The sequence below is a fragment of the Pyxicephalus adspersus genome, chromosome 4 (assembly GCF_032062135.1).
Source record: "Pyxicephalus adspersus chromosome 4, UCB_Pads_2.0, whole genome shotgun sequence".
Classification (NCBI taxonomy): domain Eukaryota; kingdom Metazoa; phylum Chordata; class Amphibia; order Anura; family Pyxicephalidae; genus Pyxicephalus; species Pyxicephalus adspersus.
The window spans coordinates 124,752,634-124,775,228 of NC_092861.1; the positions used below are offsets into that span (position 1 = coordinate 124,752,634).

The window sequence follows — 22,595 nt, forward strand, 5'->3', positions numbered from 1 at the left end:
ATATATTTTCTATTTTCTTTTTATTATCTGTACATCTATTTATCTTTATTTTTTTATTCTCTTTTTCTTTCTTTTCATTTTTTCCCTTCTCTCTCTCTATTTATTTATCTCTTAGTTATGGGTCTATTTAAAATATTATATTTTTTATTTTATTTTTTTATTTTCCTTTTTTCTTTTTATTATCTGTACATCTTTTATTTATTTCTATTTTATATTCATTTATATTATTTTTCTTTTTTTTTCCTTGTTCTCTCTTCTATATCTATCTATCTATCTATCTATCTATCTATCTATCTATCTATCCATCTATCTTTTATCTATCTATCTATCTATCTATCTATCTATCTATCGTTCTATCTATCTATCTATCATCGTTCTATCTATCTATCTATCTTGTTACATGTTTTAGTTAGGTGGGACCCTTTTTAAATACAATCGATAGATAGGGTCCTCTCCTCCTCCTGTGTCACTGTATCTGTAATTTGCACCCGCTATTTATTGTACTGTGTGTACGCTGTGTAATATGTTTGGGCTATAAAAATCCTGTTTATTAATAATAATAATATTAATAATAATAATAATAATAATGAGTTTCTTTCCCTAATAACTACACAAGTTTAGGGGATTGAGCTCAAGATTCATGATCTAAGCCCCCCAATCCATAACTTGGTGGTATGCGGTGTTTCTTTGGTTTCTCCAAAAGCATTTCTGGTTCTCTAACAATTTCAGGCAGATGTAGTAAGCTAGAAGTAATCAATGTAAGTACAAAGTTTTCATATTAGGTGGATGATTTTCCTATCATATGGCCTCATCCCCCTCAATGTCTGCTGTTTGTCAATTGACCCAAAGAACCCCCATACCTGGCATGTATAGAAAGCCCCCCTAAGGACTCCATGTTTCTGTATGTACACAGAGGTAAGTGCTCTTTGTGTCCTTCATTATACATTTGGGGATTGATAATAAACAAACAAACAGAGGAATGTGATGAGTTTTCCATGGTTTACACATGATATCTGTAGCAGTGAAGAAGGAAGCTACAAGTATGGACAGGTTGGATTTTACGTCAGTAGATCTGGCATTGTTTAGTAATGATGAAGGTTTGGAGGAGTCAACAATCTCCAATAGGAGGGAAAGTGTCAAATCTTCAGATCTGCACAGGGAAGGCCGGGGAGAAGACTGAGTCATAAATCACCATTGTGGTCAGACCCTAACCGGATGAAGGAACTGTGTATTATAAACAAAAGCCACAAGTTTGTTTCATCTTTTATTGCATTTGCAGCGCCACTTTCTATCCAAGTGCGATCACTTTAGGTGAGGCGGTATGGAATCTATAAGAAGGCTTCATGATACCAGCGCAACATGTCAAATAAATGTCAGCTCTGTAGCCAGTGGAAGGTCATGTGACAAGGTGGCAACACAGGAGAGTAACTGAGAGACAGGGACAGAGGGTTGTCACCTAATACCAGAATGTTTCTAATCAATGATCTTTATGGCAGGATCAAATGGTATCTGTCATTTAAAACCTTTATAAGATTTTAGTGAGTTTTGGGTTATTTACTTTAAAGGATAAGAGTACACTGGTATGCTGTACCTACCTTTACTCTTTACTTTGCCGAAGTAAAAGTCATTCAAGGCAGTTTAGATATAAATCCCAGGCAATTACTTACAAAGACATAAATATTCAGAAACTCTGATTTGTAGATTTTATTATTGACCCTCCACACCAAATGGTGCACGGTTTTGGCGGGGTGCCTCCTCTGTCACCCTGCATGCTAAGATAGCGCCAGATTTAGAAGGGGCACCAGAAGCACAGGAAGTATAGAAATAATATTGTATTAGGTGTTTATGTTGTATGTTGTGTATATTGAGGGTTTCTGTGTCAAAATGCAAGGTTTGTTCAGCTTTAAAGTATTTCAACAATTCTGTGAATGTGTGAATACAGCCTTAGAGAATATTCAGGTGGGGGGGTGTGATAAATAGATGTTTTTAGTGCCAGGTTAACATTTCTTTTGTATCATTTTTCATTGCTTGAATTTACAATAGGATGTTTTTATACTTAGGGCCACATGTGCTTCCTATGGACAGGAAGAATAACCAATCAGATGTTGGAAGCCAGCCATGAGATGACAGTGGTGAGGACCTCACTCCAGGCACAGTAATTTCATTTGTACTCATTGTATATAATATTATATATTATTCTTTGTCACCTACAAGGACTGGAAGCCAAAGGAAATCTTAGGAAATAAGCTACAGGAAAATGATTTTTTATTATTTCGGAAGGATAGGGGGAAAGTTAGCACTTCAGGGAATGGGTTATTGCTGACTTTGCATTCCTTTGCACAGCCCCCATTTTTTGTCCAGATGGACCTTCAGAAATTGGAACCTGGAATGGTGCTAGACTTGTCGCCTGTCCTGATACAAATACAGGGATGGCATTGCCTTATTGACCTGACAAGGTCATGGTGACTTTGCAGGAAATTTTTACTGATATTTATCAATCAATATTAATTGCATATATAATATATATTATTATTGATATTATATTTCAGTGAGCCAGGTGTAGAGCTGTAAAGGTTAGACCACACCCAGACAAATGCACCATCCAATTGTAAAGATTCAATGTGATATCTGTTGAAATGTAAAAACTTTATTGTTCTGAACAGCAAAACAGGCCCCCTGTCTCAACTGACGCATTTCGCCCAAAGGCTTTGTTGTAGCTGTTATGGCAAGCCACTGACCTGGAGCAAATATACAAATGACAAAAATTCCCTATCTTCATATTTGTACCTTCCCAGAAACATAAAGTTATGACATAAAGGGCCAATGTGACAGCCAGGTATTTGGTATCTTCAGGGAGCTCAGCAATGGCAGTCTCCAGGGTTCTCTCCAAGGTTAAATATATTTTCCTTCTTGCTTCTTGTGAGTTTTTTTTTTTTTTCCACATTTACTTTTAATATCCTAAAATCATATCCTAATATCCTAACAGGAACAGGTTGTCCCTGGGCTAAGGACATCCAACATACGAACGTTTCCTAGATACAAACGGGCTTCCCTGCTACCTCGTGTGCAGGAGGGAGGCTTGGAGGGTTTGCATGACTTGCAGAAGAAATCTTTTGCTAAACACAGCTGAGGTTTTGGGTGATTTTAAGAGCTGATCTGTAACATCTTGTAACTCTTTAATGACCAAGACAAACTCTGCAGTTGTTTCTTTTTGCATATCAAAGCACAGCTGCAACAGTTAATAAATGTCTGGGCTCCATAACGGTTTTTTTTTTGCTTTGTTTGTGATTAGCTCACAGTGAGGATTTTATACAGTAACTGACACCATGCTGCCTAATAATATGTTAAGACAAACATCCGCCTTAATTGCATTTATTAAAATAATGTACCTGTTCTGACTTACATACAAATTCAACTTAAGAACAAACCTACAGTCCCTATCTCGTATGTAACACGGGGACCACCTGTATTAACACAAAGTCCTAAAAGTTGCACAAGTTTTTGTGTGTCATTGGGAGGTACGGAAAAGGGAACACTGCAAGTCTGGGTTGGATTTGGTTGTTTAATATTAACCCTTAAAATACTTCATATTGTTCCTGAAATTATATGCTGAAAATAGAATAACCAGTGAAATGAACAGCAGCTGCTGCAGATCTGATTTGTTTTGTTTCTGATGAAGTGGGGAAGAGTTTTTAACTAACTAACTGGGATATATCATCGCACAGTGTTCTCCCCAGGCCTCTTTTGGCTGGGCGCACCATCGGAACCTTTCAGTAACCACCTGACTGTTCTTGGATGATGAGGTCACAATACAGGGGCTGCCACCCACCTACCTTGCCAGCCAGCTTTAAATCATTTCTGTGTTGAACACTGATACTGAAGTTCATCTAACCTTAATTTTGATCAAGGGAAACTCTAATAGTAATTTTGATGATAAATGAACACAATCAATATGTATTTCTACAGTGGGGCCAAATGTGCTTGCACACTGCATTAAAGCTATGTCCTCCACAGGGGTGTAGTCGAACAAAAGGTAGAGAGGGCACAGTAATAGGCTATTCATGGTGAGCGCGGATCCTTGTTATGTAAATGCCCGCATTCCCATTCCTGAAAAAAGTAAGGGCATGGCGTCCCACCTGTGCCCGCCCCACTACACCCCTGGTCCTCCAATTTTTGGATTTAGCTGGTAGGAAAGTTAATCAGATGTATGTGATACCAAAGCAAGAAGAACAAAAAACACCAGACTACATTTCCAACATCATTTTATTGCAGTGGAAGGAATGTATCAGGAGTGGTAGTCACAGAATAGGTGGGGAACAATTGCAATCATCTGTCTGTTATTAGCAAACCAACAGTCATGGGACGTCCTGGCTTTGTGTATAGGTGGACAGCTACAGCGACACAGTGGAGTTTTTAAATTTAAATTTAGTTCCTAAGGTAATACAATATAATAAAAAAAATGATCAATGTGATTGCTTTGGGAATTTTTTTGGTTTTCAGTTTTATTGGGCCTAAATTAATAATCTGAATTTTGCCAAAATAGTTTCATTTTTCTTTTTAAGAACAAGGTTGAAAGAGGATCACAGTATAAGAACTTTTCAACTGTGGAAGAAATAAACATGATCTTATCTATCACACCTTAGATATGTCAGCCAAACTACACACCATCATTCTTTCTGTCAGCATTTGTATTGTGAAGAATACCTGCAGAACATTCGTCTTTTGGCGTATGACATGGGGACATTTGTCACAGAATACCCGAATTATGTATATAAAGACAGAACAGAAAAATGTCACTTTCTCTATTAACACTTACCATGCAATCTAGAAAGAGTTGTGAGTGCAGATATGGAAGTCTTGTCATGTCTTTAAATTTATTATGTGTTGCAGACACATGCCCCAGAGCAGTACTTTATTTACATAAAACTATATTCAAGACTCCACTTTATCCTCATTCGATGCCTAAAACCGCACAGACTGGCCAAACAGGCTTTGCTATTCTTCTCATCAACTCTTCAGTTCAAGGTCTTGCAGGAAATTCATATCAGGGTGATTTATGAAACATGGAGCTGCTAACACTACAAATCATTATTCATATGGGACATTTATCATTACTAGTACAGGGAAATATATGTTAAAGCAAATGTAAAGGCAAGAAATGTATTATAGTGTAATATATATCTTACCAGTACGTTTTACCAATACCAGTGCCAATATTATGGCTATGGACTTTGTGAAGCGCTGTGTAACATGGCAGTCCTATATTTATATATTAGTTAATAAACACAAAATATATTCTGTGGCTATGGAAGGACAGCGTTATCACCCACAGACTGGAAATATGTTGGGACCACAGAATTATTTCGCCTCTCTTCAAGTCTATACCATAGAGGGGAGATGTTCCAGAGTCTAAAAAAATGAAATCCGGATCTGGAATGATCTGGATGCTGTAGGTAACATTGTAGACATTTATTGAACCAGGCTCTGTATTTTACTCTTTTCCCAAATGATCACCATTATACACATGCATTGATCTATTCCTATAGCCTAGGATATATTGTTGTATATTGGTTTTTAGGCAGAATTTATACCTTCACTAGAAGACAACTAAGTCTACAATCAGGGGAAGAGTTGAGGTATGTACACACTTACAATAATTATCGTTGGAAATGAAGGACTAACGACCGATCGTCCGATATTTGTTAACAAAAAAGTGCACAACCACTGACCAACAACGCCAACTAATGAGGATTGTCGCTGGAAATGAACACCCGTCCTGGCGGATCTGTTTAAGTGATGATCGTTCACTATCTATTGTGTGTACAGTCGTTCAGTGATCCTGGATTGTTCTGCGGTACACTTTCTCTTGTACATGTCACTTCCTGCATTGTTCAAACGATCGTATCTAGCATGTGTACATTATTGGTGGATTTTATTTGAACGATCGTATTGTTACAACATGTACAGAATTGTGCACAATATGATCGTTCAAAATAATTGTGCATAATCGTTAGTCGTTCGTTTTCTAACAATAATAAGATTTACAGGATAAGATAAGAATAATCACTATATAATTTGTTTTGGACAGTATTTAATTGTGCTCTCTTCAAAGAGTAGGGTTAGTAGTATGTTATGCATAGACATAGATCAGAATTTGTGGTTTTCCAAGTTTGTTGGTGAAAAATGTAAGGTTGTAGTTTTTAGAATAGTAGCAAAAAAATGGAAAGTGAAGTGTACCCGAAACCTGGCTGTTCTAAAATAAAGGTATTTGTAGGCTTTCCTCTAATATGTTAGTTTCATATCTTTATTTTCCCATTTCTTAGATAAACCCATTGCCTGCTTGTAGGTTTTATGCCAGTTTACAGAAAGGAAATGGGAATATTTGAGAAATGGGACCTTACATCATCACAACAGAAAGTAAAGTTTTTATGGTTAATCATGCTTCAGAGAAGAAAATATATATACCTATGTTTGGTTTCTGTGAAGTCCTATTCCTCAGATATTCCCACTTCCAATATCTGTAGACTGTCATACAACCTACAAGCAGGCAATCATCCCTCCATCATCTCTCCTGTAAAATAATTCTCCATAACCTCCAGTGTCTCCCCAGAATGTTCTTCTCCTAAAACCTTCCATACTACTCCTCTCCATCCCCTTCAGCATCTCTCTTGCACCACGTCTTTTCTTCATGCCATTACCACCTTGACCTTTAGTAAGTGAGATCTAGTAAATGAATATACCTAATGTCCCAAATCAAGATGTTTCTATGGACTTTGAGGTATATATGGTGGTTGTCTGCTTGTAAATATACTGGAGTATCTGTTTCCAGCAAATCATGGCTGCTTAGGGTTGACTTTGCTCTCTTTGTGTCATGTTATACATAGTGCACTATACATGGCATTGTGTTTTTACAATGTAGCAAATAATTTTGTGTTTTTTCTTTATTGGCAACATTTATGTTATAAATTGTTACACTACTTATACCTCTGTCTGCACCTAGCAATGCATATACCCCTGACCAATGCCCAACTCCATCACTATTCCCAACTCTATAGCCCAGGGGTCGGGAACCTATGGCTCGCGAGCCAGATGTGGCTCTTTTGATGGCTGCATCTGGCTCGCTGCCAAATCTTTAATAAAAAAAAAATGGGGGTGTGGCCTGCACTCGGCGGATAGAAGACGTGTTCTAAGCCCTAGAACATGTCTTCTATCCGCTGAGCGCAGGCCATGCCCTCCTCCGCATCGCATCCGGAATCCTTGGGACCTACCCTACCTTGCCCCACAGCATCCGCGGCCGAACAGGCCTGAAGCCGCATCGTCCTCCACAGGCAGCCTGCAAATCGAGGCCCCGGATTCGGCCTAGCTCCCGTCGAAACACCGAGCCATCAGCAAAACCATGTAGCACCAGAAGTCGCATTAATGGTAAGAAGTACTTTATTCATTCATTCATTATTCATTCATTGGTTAGCAACAGCATAACATAAAATGCACACATTTACTTGTATTTAGTTTTAAACATTTAGTTTATTTAGTTTTTTATTATATTAATTTATTATTTTATTATTTATTTAGTTTTTTAGTTGGCTCTCACAGAATTACATTCTTAAAAGATGTGGTGTTTATGGCTCTCTCAGCCAAAAAGGTTCCTGACCCCTGTTATAGCTCCTTATGAAGATTTAATGTACACAAAAATGTTAAAATATGTCAGTGTATGTAGATAGCTGGTGGAAGAGCTTAAAAAGAAATGTTAAAAAGAATGAAAACATTTTTGTATTATTCCTTTATTGTTTTTGTTTTTCCTTTTTTGCTCTGGGCTTAATTTATAGCCTCCCTCTTCTTCATATTCCTCCTCTCTCTTAATGTAACACTGCCACCGGAAGCTATTGTTGGCCTGAGGTCAGGATCTACCAAGTGCAAAGGACCAAGCAGTCCCTGAACATTATAGACACTAATGGGAAAAATACTCATCACTAATACTACCACCTACAACATATATATATATATCCATGTAAGCAGTGAAAGTAAGTGAATCTGACACTTGATATCAGTCTCGCAGTTTTTTGTACAATCTGCACTGTGGAGCTTGGAGAGTGGATGGCAGAAGGAGGCAGTGAGTTGTTCTGCAGTGCATGCAGCATGCTGAAATAGGAAGAAAGAAACTCAAAAAAAAAAAAAAAACTCAGAAAAACAGGCAAATGAAAGAGTTCTATGCTTTAGGCAAGAGAAGAGAAACAGAAAAGTATCCACAGATCAGATGTAATTTTCTGATAAAGAATACAGAGCCAACACGTTTCAGGGGCAGAACACCTCTCCCTCAATCAGGGCTTGGTAATAAAAATAAAACTGGACACAAATGAATACAATTGCAAACAGAGCAAAATACAAACAAAGCAAAATGTAAACAGTGGGACACATAATTATTATTAAAATGTATTAGATTATTATGGTAGAAAAAGAGAGATGAGCTTCTTACTTCTCCTTTCAATGTCCAATCCAAGGGAAAAATCAAGTCTTACCCCTTGTTTGACCAGCTGTGCTGTGGGGATGAACTGTGCAAAGCTCAGGACAGAATAGACAGATAAGGTCGGGATAGAGAGCCATCCTTTGTCAGATAAAACACTTCTATATACATTTACCTGTGTATTTAGCTTTAGGCATTGTTGTCATGCCTTTAATATCACATTTAAGTTGTTTATTATGCCCAGCTTTATTTTATTCTTACAAAGGAAGGTAAATTCACTCACTCCTTCAGTGGGCTGTATGATATTGGTCATTTTCATCAGTCCATCCACAGGCACTGAAAGTACTGTATATCATGTTTCCAGATGCCAATTGTTACCATTGTTATTCCTTTATATACACCTACTAGATTGTAAGCTCTTTGGGACAGAGTCCTCTCCTCCTGTATCACTGTCTGTATTAGTCTGTCATTTGCAACCCCTATTTTATGTACAGCACTGCGTAATATGTTGGTGCTATATAAAACCTGTTTAATAATAATAATAATAATAATATTAATAATAAATAATCAAAGAAGAACCTAAAGGATGCTTTCAGCTTAGAATCAAAGTAAGAAATTAGTGATCCATGTTATGTCAGGGTCACGAGTTTCATGGGGTAATGTCCACCCAGCCAAAAAGTTGTTCCTTGGCCCCTGCTGATTTTAATGAGGGAGTATTTCCCCTTTGGACACATGAAAGAAACGTTGCATTATCATGTCAGCCAAAAAATACGGCATAATACTTCAGTGAGAGAAAATTCACATTTATATTATATAATAAACTTTACAATATAAACAAATGCAAGGAACCTAAAGATGAACCATACATAGTAAACATAACAATTACTGTAATGGAAGAATTGAAAATGATAAATTGCATTTTAATATGTTGTTTTAGTAAAAATAGTAAAAAAAATAGTAAACATAGTACCTAAATAAATGAAACACTTATTGGTGAGAGTAAATTAAGTTATTGCTAGGAAATAGTTATTGTGGTCACCCAATTTTGTTTATATTTGGTTACATAAGATGTCTTTGCATACATAATAGCAGTGAAGAAATACAGTAAGCCGCTGAAGCTATCTGTAAAATTCCATTGTAAGGATCTGACCTCTAAAATGCCAACTTTTCATTGTGGCAGCTTTGGCATGATCACACATATAATGTTAGCAGATTTAAAATGCCATCCTCAGAGATATATGTGCAGTGCTTATCTTATCCCTTATATACTATATATCCTTTACTTTATCAATCACTTGTTTGCTGGGATGGGTGGAAGTATTGGCCCCACTGTGGCTGTTAGTTTATTGTAAAGTTGTTTTCTTTTATTATACTCTTAAACTCTTGATGAGATGTGGGTGGGATGGTTACCTTTATGCCCACTGCGGTGCTTGGCATAATTCATGATGTCTATTATCTGAGTGCCGTTGCCTCTGCTCACTTATGATCATATCTTATTATGCACTCAAAGTTCTGTAATTTGCTTCCATGTCTGGTTTACATGTAATGCATAAATTGTGTTTGTTTTGTAGTGGAATCTGTGGATCTGAGAGCATTGGGGATAATGGGGGGGGGGCATTATCCTGACATCTGTGTAAGCCATGCTATTTTGTTAACTTAGTTTTTGATATTTTGTTTACTACAAAATGGGTCCAATTGGGCTGTAACCGTATTGGGTAATGTGGCAATTGTTCTGATAGAACTGTACATCTGACAAGTCCTGTTTACCTGTTGTGTGCACTAGTAGTGTATATATATCAATATATGTGTATCTCCAAGTCATCATTCTGCACCTAGAAAATTATAAGCAAAAGATAATTAATCAGATAACAAGAATACCAAAATCTTTAAACCAACTTCAAGAAACAGCTGAAGAAAAAAATGTAAGAAGTTTTATTGAGTTACACTTAAAATGACACTTTCTGTGTTGTTGTAAACCAAAAGCCTCTTAACATGCAGGGTAAATAGATTATAATATAATAGCGAGGGATTACAGATCACAGCCTGGTGTCATATTAATCCCTCGCACAGACTAGGACTTGTTCCTGACATAAGCATGGCTAGAATTCAGAAGAGCTCTGGCTATATGACATATGGAAACATTTGAAGGAAATCTGCAATGCTATTTCCTTCAGTTATACTTTTCAGATACATTTTTATTGTCTTTTCTATAAAAAAATGTTATATTATGCGTTTCTGTTTAAAGCATACAGTAATTTAGAATGATTTACCTATTGTGTGATACTTCCCCACCTCTTAAATTGTAAGCTCTTCAGGACAGGGTCCTCTCCTCCTCCTGTGTCACTGTCTGTCTCTGTCATTTGCAACCCCTATTTAATGTACAGCGCTGCATAATGTGTTGGTGCTATATAAATCCTGTTTAATAATACTAATTAATAATAACGTAAGGAATCCAGGGCTTGATGGGTACAGAAGAGTTGTATAGATGCTCATAGTCACAATCTGATATCCAAAACCCAGTACAGACATCAGACAGATGTCAAACTAGTTGCTGAAAATGATGTTTCAGGATTGCCATTGATGAACGAGCCCCATTCAGCCCTATGGAGAGGGAAGGGAGAGGACGAAAGAGTAGCACCCTGCTGTACTCTTCCCCTAGGAAAGCACCATGGTCATTCCCGATTCCTGAGTGTTCATCAAGGAGCACATGCAGACACCACTAGTGGGGGGCAAAGATTATTTAATCATGTTTGTCTTCTTGTAGGTTTTGCAGAGCTCACTACTTCCCATCTACATAGTTCTAAAAATATATGCATTAATAAAAACACGGACATGGAGGTGTCTGCAAATATATTTTTTCGATTACCCTTGAACAGCTTTTTAACCCAGAGCAAAATGAAAACATGTAGTTAGGTTAATTGGCTTCCCCCAAAATTGCCCCTAGACTGTGGTAATGACATTTGACTATGGTAGGGACATTAGATTGTGAGGGACAGCAAGTGACATGACTATAGACTTTGTAAAGCGCTGCGTAATATGTCAAAGTTATATAAATACTGTGTAATAATAATAATATGCAAATTCTGACACTTTCTGATAATGTCAATAACTGCTCCACCCTCCCCACCTCCTATCTGCCCATTATTTGGTGGCCTTATTGGCCCATAGGGTGGTGCTGGAGGTGGAAGAGGGTGGACTGGGTACAACCTTACCCAGAGAAGTTGGAATATATGTATAAGGCCTCTCCAGGTTTTGTGTCTCCTGGGTTGCATTAGAAGATACCTGATGGTTTGTTCAGGTGCTTGCACTTGATTCACAAACTGGTTAAACAGGTTTAGAAACTGGCAGGTGTGTTCTAAAGAGAATTTGACAAGAAGAAAATAAGTTATTCAGAAAGCTCTGATGGAAGCTGCTATTGTATGATTCACAATCTGCATTGTCACAGCCTTGTGGGTGTTGGGGAATGGCAACCCTTGGAGGATTCACAGATAACTATTCACCATCCCTACAAATAAAGTGGGTCTGTATGTAATGATAGATCATAGTGACACAAGAGCAGACTAAATATAGACATGAGGGATTGTTACTTTAAATCTACAATTCTGTAATAAAAAGTTGCATGGAGTCTATAGCTTTGCTCAGTGCCTGAATATTGAAATGTTTGATGTATACACAGGACAATGGCCGACTACACTTTGGAAAGGAGCTGGTTTCATTCCTAGTTCTCTGTTTTCCTAAACAACCCCTGCATTACCTAAAGTGTATGTAATTCCCAAACCAAAAATGTAATCTGTTTAACAATCCTTAGGTGTGTTGGCTGTTTTCATTTCCATTTTTTTTTTCCTTAGCTGGTGATTCAGCCGGTAATACACTTCTTGTATGGGGTGGCAACACTCACTCCTGCACTTTATAGAGAAGTATTGTAGCCACCCCTGGACAGCAGCATTGTCAGCTTGTGCAGAGGGAGCAGTATATTTAGAAGGGCTGATAAATTCAAGCCAAATTCTTCTTAACATTTTCTAAGCAGTCACAGCTGCAGTTTTTCTTTCTTTGTGGGATAAAGGTTTTAATTAACGAATAAAAGCATGATCATTGCAAGCAACCCTGTCCAAGTTCAATGGTTTTTCTTGAACTGCCACATTTGCAGAACAACTTGGCTTGTTATAGAAAGTGTGAAAAAAATCATCTGACAGGAGCCAAAGGCAATAAAACTATATTTCAGGATGGGTTCAGAAAAGAGTGCTATGTGAGTGCTAGAGACAGACTGCAGTTGGGTACACAAAACCTTTTCCATGCCATTTAAGTGGACCATATAGTCTTTACTGCATAATATTGTTCAGCCCCACCAGTTATATAAGGTTTAATGAAAACCCTGAAAACTCCTTACAATGCACTGTGCTAATATTGTCCAGTAACATAATACTAAAGTGCTGATAGATAAAACTACTTTGTTCTCAGCTATTCAACTACTGAACCAAACAAACTGTGCTAAAGAAAAGAAAACCAGGAGTTTTTGTTGTTGTTTCTGATTTCCTTATACAACAGAACAGTGTTTCTCAACCAAGGTTCCATGGAATCTTACAGGTCCTCGAGAGCTTGCTAGGGGGTTCCTTGCGCATTGAGCAGTTTGTGATTCTCAGGTCAGGTTAACTGACACCAATGATCAATTTGGGTCTGTAAGGGTGACATTCGTCCCACTGGCCAGCAATGTAAAATGCAACTTTCTGCTGACCACCACACTAATGTACTGTGAGCTGTGGATGTAGAAATTAATGCAATAGAGTAATGGTGACTTACTGGGTGAAAATAAAGAAAAAACAAATGAAACAAAGAAAACTAACACAGCAAACTCATCTACAAATAAGTGAACTACAAGATATCAATTTTATTCTATTTAATTAAAATGCATTTAATTTTAATGTAATTTATTTATTTAAATATACTTATTTAGATCTTCCTAAAAGACTATTATAGTGGTTTATTATAGCCATTATACAGTGCCAATTATGTACTTTTATACATAGCTGTGGCACCTGTCTCTGCAGATTACAGTTTTGTTCTGTGATCTTATCATGACAGTAGCTGCTGCAAAGCTGTAGAGTAAAAGATAAGTTTGTTTTAGGTTTAATTAACATTCTTCCTTTTCACCCCCTAGATAATTCTAATTAGCTTCAATTATTGCCTTATTTCCCAATCCCTGTTTAGCTTGTTGTTTCCTTATTTACTGTTAACATACAAACAGTTTCTAAGGTTTATTAGTTTCTCTGTATAAGCAGAGTGTTAAAAAACTTTAAAACAATTAATATCAGGCGATCCTATTATAAAGGCTTGAGTGTATGCAAAGTGGCTGCAGATGATCAGGTTGAAAGGGGACAAAAAATGTTATTAAAAATAAATAAAAAAACAGATATTGTGTTATTCCCTCTAGCCTCTATAGAAATAAACATAAAATATATTGTTTATCTCTGAACAGTAAAGAAAGAAATTGTGTCTCCCGTAGTCAGTGACAACAAATAAAGGGGGGTTTTTGGGGCAAAGTCAGTTTAATTTATTTAGGCATAAACTGATAATAGGTATGGTCATTTTAGGATTGTATTTCTTATGTTAGCAAGAATGTTTCTAGACAAAGTTATAATATTAAATATTTATATTGGAGATATTCCAGAAGCTGGATATGCTCAGTAAAGTGAGTCTCATGGTTCCAACGTGTTTCGCCTTTATTTGGCTTCTGCCAGGGAAGGTTTCTAAGACAAGAGGTGCAGGACTATATATATTTTTTAAAGATAGTTTTTATTAAAAGAGAAACAGAGAGACAAACATAGTGTCAAGGTAACAAAACTACTATGAAATAGGAAACAAAATAGAGAGATAAATGGATTCTGGAACATTGGAACCAATTTTGGAAATACACTGAATTAAATCTGCACCGTGCACTTTGGGTGTGCAAACCAGGGAGATATGCATAAAACTTCAATGTTTTTTTGATGTTTTCGGCAAACAATTTCTAATATAGAACCTAAAGATTAAATTTACTCAGTATTTCTGATACATTAGGTACCTCCATATTTTTCCAATTTGAGGCTATGGATTGCCTGGTTGCACATAAGCAATGTGTAACAATAGGCCTAAGTTCTATCAGGTATTGCTCAATATGCAGTTATAAACATCAACTATAATTTGATGTTTATTAATGGATGTTAACAAGCAATACATTTTGGCCAATGTAAGCAGAATTCTAATTTGTGCAAACAACAATATTAGGAATAAATATAACAAAGATATATTATGTAAAGGAAAAATAATTTTTTTAGAATAATGTTGTATATTTACCGTGCATACATAATATTATAAATGTGCCTGAACAGAGTATGCATCAGGTACTGTAAACTCCCCCTATGCCCCCTAAGTGCCGCACCATCTGTGGATTTCCCGTCTGCCACATAATCCTAATGTTCCTAAACTTATAGCCAATCCAAGTCACAAGATGATGCTATAAATACAATTTAATACAGACATTCACACAGACACGTGCACATAATTCCACAAGATGGTTTTATGAACAAACCACCTTCTTCTCTGTGACATTTATTGTCAGGAAACAAACCGATAGATTATACCTGTCTCTGCCAGGTTGCTGGTCAACTCATTGTTAACAGCATAAATAATTAAATCTTGAAAGATAGAGTTGGTTTATGATTTCATCCACACAGAAAGGAGCATATTTTAATGAGCACTGGGAACCCTATACGTCACTTTATCCCTGGCATTGCTCAGTAACAAATAATAGCTAGTAAATTACCTCCCAGCACCTGTGCTTCGCTAGAAAATTCACATTTGCCAAAAAAAAAAAAAAAAATCCATTTTATCAGCCATTTTTCTGCCTACTAAAATGGAAACGATATCACTGAAAAAAGGAAAATGTCTGATTTCTTTCACTTCACAGAATTGTATAATGGTGGAAAAAGGTTAACACTTATGCGCTATTTCTGCCGCGGAAGAAACGTAAGATCAAATTGGAATGCACGATAAAAGGACTTTATATGTTTCTTAAAGGAAAAATAATGGTTATTTGAGGAAGATTATAGTTCCAGATTAGGAAAATTGAGAGCTTTCTTAGCAAAATGCTTCTGCCTGCAAAAGGCCGCTCTTTCATGGAGGTATTCTGAAGAAGATTTTATCTGCTAGTATCTCAATAGAACGCCTTTCACCGACTTAAGTGGAAGTCAAATCTGCATTACAAGGGTGGATTGCTAGAACAGAGATATAATTTGCAGGAAATGCAAAATATCTTATCTAAGTGATAGAGGCTTTCTTCCACATAGGAACATGTTAATGACATCAACATTCCCACTTCATATGGGGACTTGCAATTCTGAAGGTCTATGCAAAAAAAGAAGTAATAATATGGAAATATATTGTACATAATGGAAACAATTGGTTCATCTGCCACCTCTGTGTTGGCCCTGTCCTGTCAGGGAATGAAAGAGGATTACATATTAGTTGGTGTATTAGAAAGGAAATTAGGAACATAAAATAAAGGTTAAAGCGTGCAGAATTTCAGTGGAGGAAACAATAATCATTGTGATTTGGTATATTATAGCCATACAGAATAGGTGAGAGAAGAAATATATTAGTCGAGGTATTTCCTAGTGTGTAAAATGGGGCAGTGCCTGGGAATTATATCCTATTAGATAAACGTTTATATGTCATAATAAATCTCCACACAGAAGAAAGGTTGTCAGATTTCTCACATGAAAACAGGAGAAGAGGGATGGGGGGTGTCTATTAGCAAAATAAAAATTAAGTTGTATATAAAGCAAAAAGTGTTTTTTTTTTATATGGATTAGCTGTGTTCCACAGATTTTTTTTTTGTCCTGGTAACCACACCACAAAAGAAAGGGAAAATCCAAAAATTTTAGGTTGTCAGAATAGGCATAAAAGAGAATTCCTCCTGTTGGCACATTTGTTTCATTAATAACTGTCTATTGTTTTGATGACATTTTTTTTATTGCTGTCTATGTCCCACATGTTCTTTTGCTTCTTTTTCATGCTTTTTTTTTGTCTTGGTGACCACTACCATAGAGACCATAAGGAAGAGAGAATCTAACATTTTTAAGACATCATCAGAAAAGTAATAAAAGTGAAATCTTCTGGTTGTCATATCTGGTTCAATGACAACTGTCCTATTCTCATTGGGACAAGGAAAACTCCAATAATATAAAACATCTATTTTCAACCCTTTAACCCTCAAGAAACCCTTAAATTAATTTTAATGTCTCAGGGAACCCCTGGTAAAAATATTCAGTATTCATCAGTAGGTAATGAGAAAAATGCTCCCTTACAGACAGATAAAAAGATTATTGGTGTCATGCTGGTGGTTCTGTAAGTGGTATTGGATACAGAACTATGCAGGCACTCTCAGATGATCATCAAATAGCCATGGCTAAAAAAAAACCCTATCAATGCCTGGAGGAACTCTATATTTCCATGGAACCCTGATCGAGAATGGCTGGCACTGAGCCTTTATTTCAAAATCCAAAATGACAAAACAAAATAAATATACCTATAGTAATACATTCAAATCTATATATTAGCATTGTTTTGCGATTCTATTTACCTCAATGTGCACATGTTGTTTGATGGGTCAACCTGTGTCATTCATTTTCTATGGATTGTCAAGTAGTGTTCCTGTACAAAAAAACAGTACCTGAATCTTTTTCTAATCACACCACAACATAAACATATAGATGTACAACGGGGACATTCCCAAAACACATGTACGATGTGTAAGCTCAACACTCACACATATAATGTAGGTGTGAATAAACTCTAACAAAGCCAATTTCTTTCATATATAGTATAACAGCAGACAGAAACTCAGATAATCTTCCAAATCTTTGTATGTATCCATAAATGTGATGCCTCCTTGTAACAGTAATAAAGTCAAGCTCACAAACAATAAAACTGAATGAAAGAAATAAAAAAAGGAAAAAAATGAAACAGTGCCTACCACACACATACATACATAAACAATGCAGCACAATCTTTAGATATGACATGTTCTATAACTTCTTACACAATACAATCTCATCATTTTTATTTTACTACAAAAAATCGGATATTATTGTGTTTGTGTGCACTAAAATCAGTTTAAGCATTGATTTTATTACATATAAGTTCGATAAGCAGTTGCACAAATATAATGCAACCTAAAAATGTGCAATTATTACCTTTTTACTTTTAATGTCCTTTGCTATTAAGGGGTTTAAATAACCTTAAGGTCAGACATTGTTTTTTTAATTGTGTTTTTTTTTAAAAAATGAAAGAACTGCAGTGAAAGGGTTACAGATCTCTATCAGTGAGAATATATTCTATTAAAGCAAATTGAGCAAGTAAAAAAAAATAAAAAAAGCCTTGTTATTTCATGTATAATTACATTTAAAATGCTTTGCATTAAAATCTTTTTTCATTACCTTTATGACTAATTATATGCTGGATCTAAAGTCACATAACATAAATGATAACAGTAGTTCCCCTTGCTATTTAAGTGTTTGATTTGGCATTTGGTGGATTCCCACCCAGTTACCTTAACAAAAACTTAACTAGCATGTTTTGCCTGGGGGTGGACTTTAGGTGGAGGGACTTGGTCCACTGACTCCTCATACCTGTCTAATGGCGTTGCATATTAATGAAACAGATATTGTTCCACTAATTGAAAGGTTTTGTTTTGGCATTACCTCCTACAGACAGGATTTACTTATCTATGATTCTTCTGGGTAATTAATTACCTGAGACACAGTAAGTGGTGAAACATACAACAGAAACTACCACGAAACTGTAATTTTAAAACAAATGGTCTTTATTATTAATTTTAGAAAAAGATTACAACATATATACAACATATACAATTTATATCAATTATTTCTGCAAAATATATCAGAGTACTAAGAAAAGGAATGCAGAATTCCATTCTCCATCAGAATTCTCCTGGTGCTTGTAATTTTTATACCAATCCAAAATGCACCACTTTCAGGGAGCCACCACTTCCAGAGCCCTGGAAAACATAAAAAAGGATAAGAGACACCTTGGAACAAATTAATGTGGATTTGGACAATGTTATCCTAATGTGATGTCTCATTTATTCATGCCATTAATAGGTAGGCCCTTAGCATAGTCCTGGAGTCAGGTCAGAGCAGTGTTTTCAAACTTTTTATATGGGGGAACTTTTGAAATAACTTTCAGGTCTTCAGGGAACTGGGCATCGCATGAGGACACCGCAGGGATGGGCGGTGGGGGCCAGGTAAGACTTGAAAACTCCCTGGCAATTCCACCCTGGTTGTGGCTCGGGGTACAGGTTTGGTATGGATAATTCATCCCGAGCCACACTGGGGATTACTGCTAGGGAGGTTAAACTGACCTGGGAGTCACAAATTGCTCATTGCTCAAGGAACCCCTAGCAACCCCTAAAGGAACTCGGGTTGAGAAACCCTGGGTTAGAGTATCTGCACCAACAGAGCAGAAGTCTGATCTAAAAAAAAAAGCTGAATATTGTCTTGGAGTAAGTTACTACTGAAATCACTAAAACTAACCAATGAACTGTGTAACATTTTCTCCTTGTACAGTTATATATATTCTATTATGCAATCCAGGTGGTGACCCCCGCTATAACATCGTATCTGTGTTCACTGTCTCTACTACACAGTGATGGCTGCCTGTAAAGCTTTTATGGTGCAGAACAGCAGAAACTCCTGTTATACCATTGAAATTGATTTGTTTGATATACACATTTTTGTTTTTAGTTTGACATACACTTCAATTTATATCCAATCTGGGAAGCCCTGGCACTATAAAGAAGTTGCTATGATAATAAAATGACCTAAAATGTCATATGCAGAATATATGCATACCTCTGCAGATGGATCCTCTTCTCCTACAAAGAAACAAAAATGACAGTTTAGTTTATTCAAGTAATAATATTTAGTCTATAGTATAATAATGTCCACAACTTGTAAAGTATATTGGATTTGGCAAACTGTTATTTGCAATTTATTAGGAACCTCAGGAAAACTGCTCTAGAATCTAGATATATTTGGCCTGATTTATTAAAGCTCCCCAAGACTAGACAAGATAGACTATCATGGGTGACATGGAATAGGAAAACATTTGCCAACTAATAGCAAGTGATTTTATAAGACATCCCTTCCAGGTTTCTGGATCACCAAGGTTTGCCCCTGATAGCCTATCTCCTGAAGTCTTGTAGAGCTTTAATAAATCAAGCCCAATGTGATCCAGAGGTGCTTTTGATGACAGTTGAAAGTACTGAACACACAATTTAGTGGAGGACCAAAGCGTTGATCAATCTGATGTTTCCTGCAGCTCCTTATCCAGTTCACTTATCAAAGGTTTGTAAACATAGGACGCACAGGATATTGGAATTATTCTTTATTAAAGTGTTGCTATGATTTAAACATTTTTAGTTTAGTTTAAGTAGGGTAAAAAGACTAATACCAGCGGGAGTAAAAAATGCTCAGTGTCAGTGTGATAAAAATCTTCCCAATGGGAATATAAGATTGCCCAGGCTTAGTGATAGCAAAAAAATACCCCAACATTGGTGGACAGTGGAAGAAAAAATATACTCTAGCATCAGGAGTCCGCAGGAGTACTGCTCCGTCTTGGTGTCCATGGAAAAAGAACAGACCCCTACGCATTGGTATTTAACAGTAACATACCTGTGTATATATTCTCCAAGTTCCATGTTGCACCTCTGTTGGCTGAATAACATCATTGCCAGAACTTTGTGAGTGCTATTAGGGCAGGAGATCATTCTGCACATCAGTGGTGGCTTGGGAACCTTAGTGAGTGCCGCAAAACTCAACATTCCAGCTCCCAGCAATGTATATGTTGCTGAGCTCACACATGTATATCAACAGCTCCTATTCTTTGACTGTACATTTTTGCATTTACTTTTTTGTAGTTTTTTTTTCAGGTTATTTTCATAAGATCAATCAAAACAAGAACAAACAAACCCTTGGAGTATACAATACTACAGCACAGCTTTCCACCAGGGAAGAGATTAGGAGAAGTAATTTACCCTGAATATATATGGATGCTGTGGCAGATGCATTTGACTTAAGTATTGTAGAACCCTTTGATGTAAATACATATCCTGCAATTCAAATTAAAGCACCTGTAAATCTAATCACGCAACTTCCAAGGAAACAAAATAAATCCAGTGTTGAGTACTTCTCCCATTTTACTACTTCACAGCAAGGGGTGCAATCTCGGTACATTATTGCTGTTTTTTATGTACTATTTCCTATAATAAGCCTCTGGAAAAATATATCAGAAATTAAACACACAAGAAGCTGTAAAACAACGTAAAACAAGCTGTAAAGTCTTATTACTGTCGGTTTATAAACTGAGAAAATAGAAACTTTTGAACACACATAAAAGATAAACTAAAAATATTTCATAGCGCATTTTTTATATACACACCCTCATACTTCTGCATTAGAAAAGTCTTTATTACCTTGTATCTCAGCTATCAAGATCCCCTCCAATGAAAGGCTCAACCAAAGTCAAAATTATGTCTATCATCTCCATTGTTCCTACATCTTACCAGTTTATGATGTGCGTAGCTAAAGATTGAATTGCAAAAAAAATAATGGCAGCCTCCATTTTAACTGGGAAGATTGATTTTATTCTCTGCAACTTTGTTTGTCCTCTTTCATCCAACCAGTTTTGAAACTTCTAACCTGTTTCCTTAATACTTCTATCCCCTGGGCCTGTACTATATACTGCTTTTCCTTCAGTTTAAAAATTTTGGCTGACTTTTGCTCAAATATCTCTACAACTTTTTTTTTCCTTCTCTAATCAATCAGAATATTTTATTTCTCTATGTTTACATATACAAATTATCAGCTGACAACGAGATATAAATCATGGTAGAATGATATCAGATGATAGAATTTTTAATGATATCTGCAAACTAATAGGCATTGGTTATCAGATACAAGGAATAAACGTACGTCAGGGCAACACTTTTGCTTATTTCTGAAATACACAAGTCCCCATATTTAATCCCCTAAATTCATCACAAAGACTAAAAAATAATTGTTGATGTGCCAAAGTATGATGCCACCATCCTCATTGAATTTCACGGCACATATCGTCAGCTCTACCTATTTCATTTCTAATGGATTAAAAAGAATACAGCCTTTCCTCCACTTCCTTTATCTCCATAACCCTCCGTGTGCACATGCAGAGACCACAGAAAGTTTTGAGCTCACAAAATCTCTAGCAAAATCAACAGTGATTTCTTATTTATCGAACAGATGTAACACACACTTTTCATGTTTCTTTCAAACACTTTCAAATTACACAAATCAAAAGTGAGCTAATATGAAAAGTTAATTTTTCGGGTTTACATAAACTTTAAAGCTAACTCCAGACAGATTTTACATTTATTAAAGGGTTTACAGTCTAAGCCATGAAGGGTTAGCCATTTTTTAATGCCATTCAACCAATGCCTTCCTGTTCTGCTGTAGACCTCTCCCCTTTTTTGAACTGGCTTCACCAAGAAGAGAAATGAGCATATTCTCTAATGTAGCACTGCAGCCTATCCATGCCCACTTTAACTGTGCATTTAAAATTCTCAGTTCTCCAATTGTCTTTACTAGATTCAGGTGCAGTCTGTGTCCATAATGTCCTTGATAACTATACTTCTTATGCAATGTAAAGACTTCAAAATAGTTAAAATGATTGTATAAGAATGTTTGGCCTTGTGGGTTTTAGTAGCTTATCTTGAACAGGCATTGGGCTCCTGTTTCAATATGGACCTTACTATCCTCCAATTTGTCATGACGACCTGTCTGCAATAAGCGAAAATGTAAATGTTAATAGGTAATATGTCAAGTATAAAGAGCAATTGTTGAAAAGCTCGCCTTGGAAATGAAATGCTGTGAAGGCTCTGAGCAGGATATGGCAGCTGACTAGGGAGCTCTGGATAACACACCCTTTCCTTTTTCTGGCTTAGTGGAGCAAGTCAATATCTTCTGTTTGCATAGATGACATAAAGCTTATGAAAATGGTATATTTCAAGTGCAGGTTTATTTTGACTTCTGACTACAACTTT

At 36.3% G+C, this 22,595-nt stretch overlaps 1 protein-coding gene across 2 annotated transcripts in view; it reads right to left on the minus strand.

Moving 5' to 3' along the window:
- Window positions 1-18,302: 18,302 nt before the first annotated feature.
- WDPCP (WD repeat containing planar cell polarity effector) overlaps window positions 18,303-22,595 on the minus strand; it is a 180,063-nt gene continuing 175,770 nt past the window's right edge. For both annotated transcript variants that reach the window (XM_072409550.1, XM_072409549.1), the window contains 2 exons: window positions 19,369-19,391; window positions 18,303-18,515 (listed from right to left, as the gene is read on the minus strand). In XM_072409550.1, the coding sequence (XP_072265651.1) occupies window positions 18,465-18,515; window positions 19,369-19,391 (74 nt within the window). In that variant the 3' untranslated portion in view covers window positions 18,303-18,464. The remainder of the gene's footprint in view (window positions 18,516-19,368; window positions 19,392-22,595) is intronic.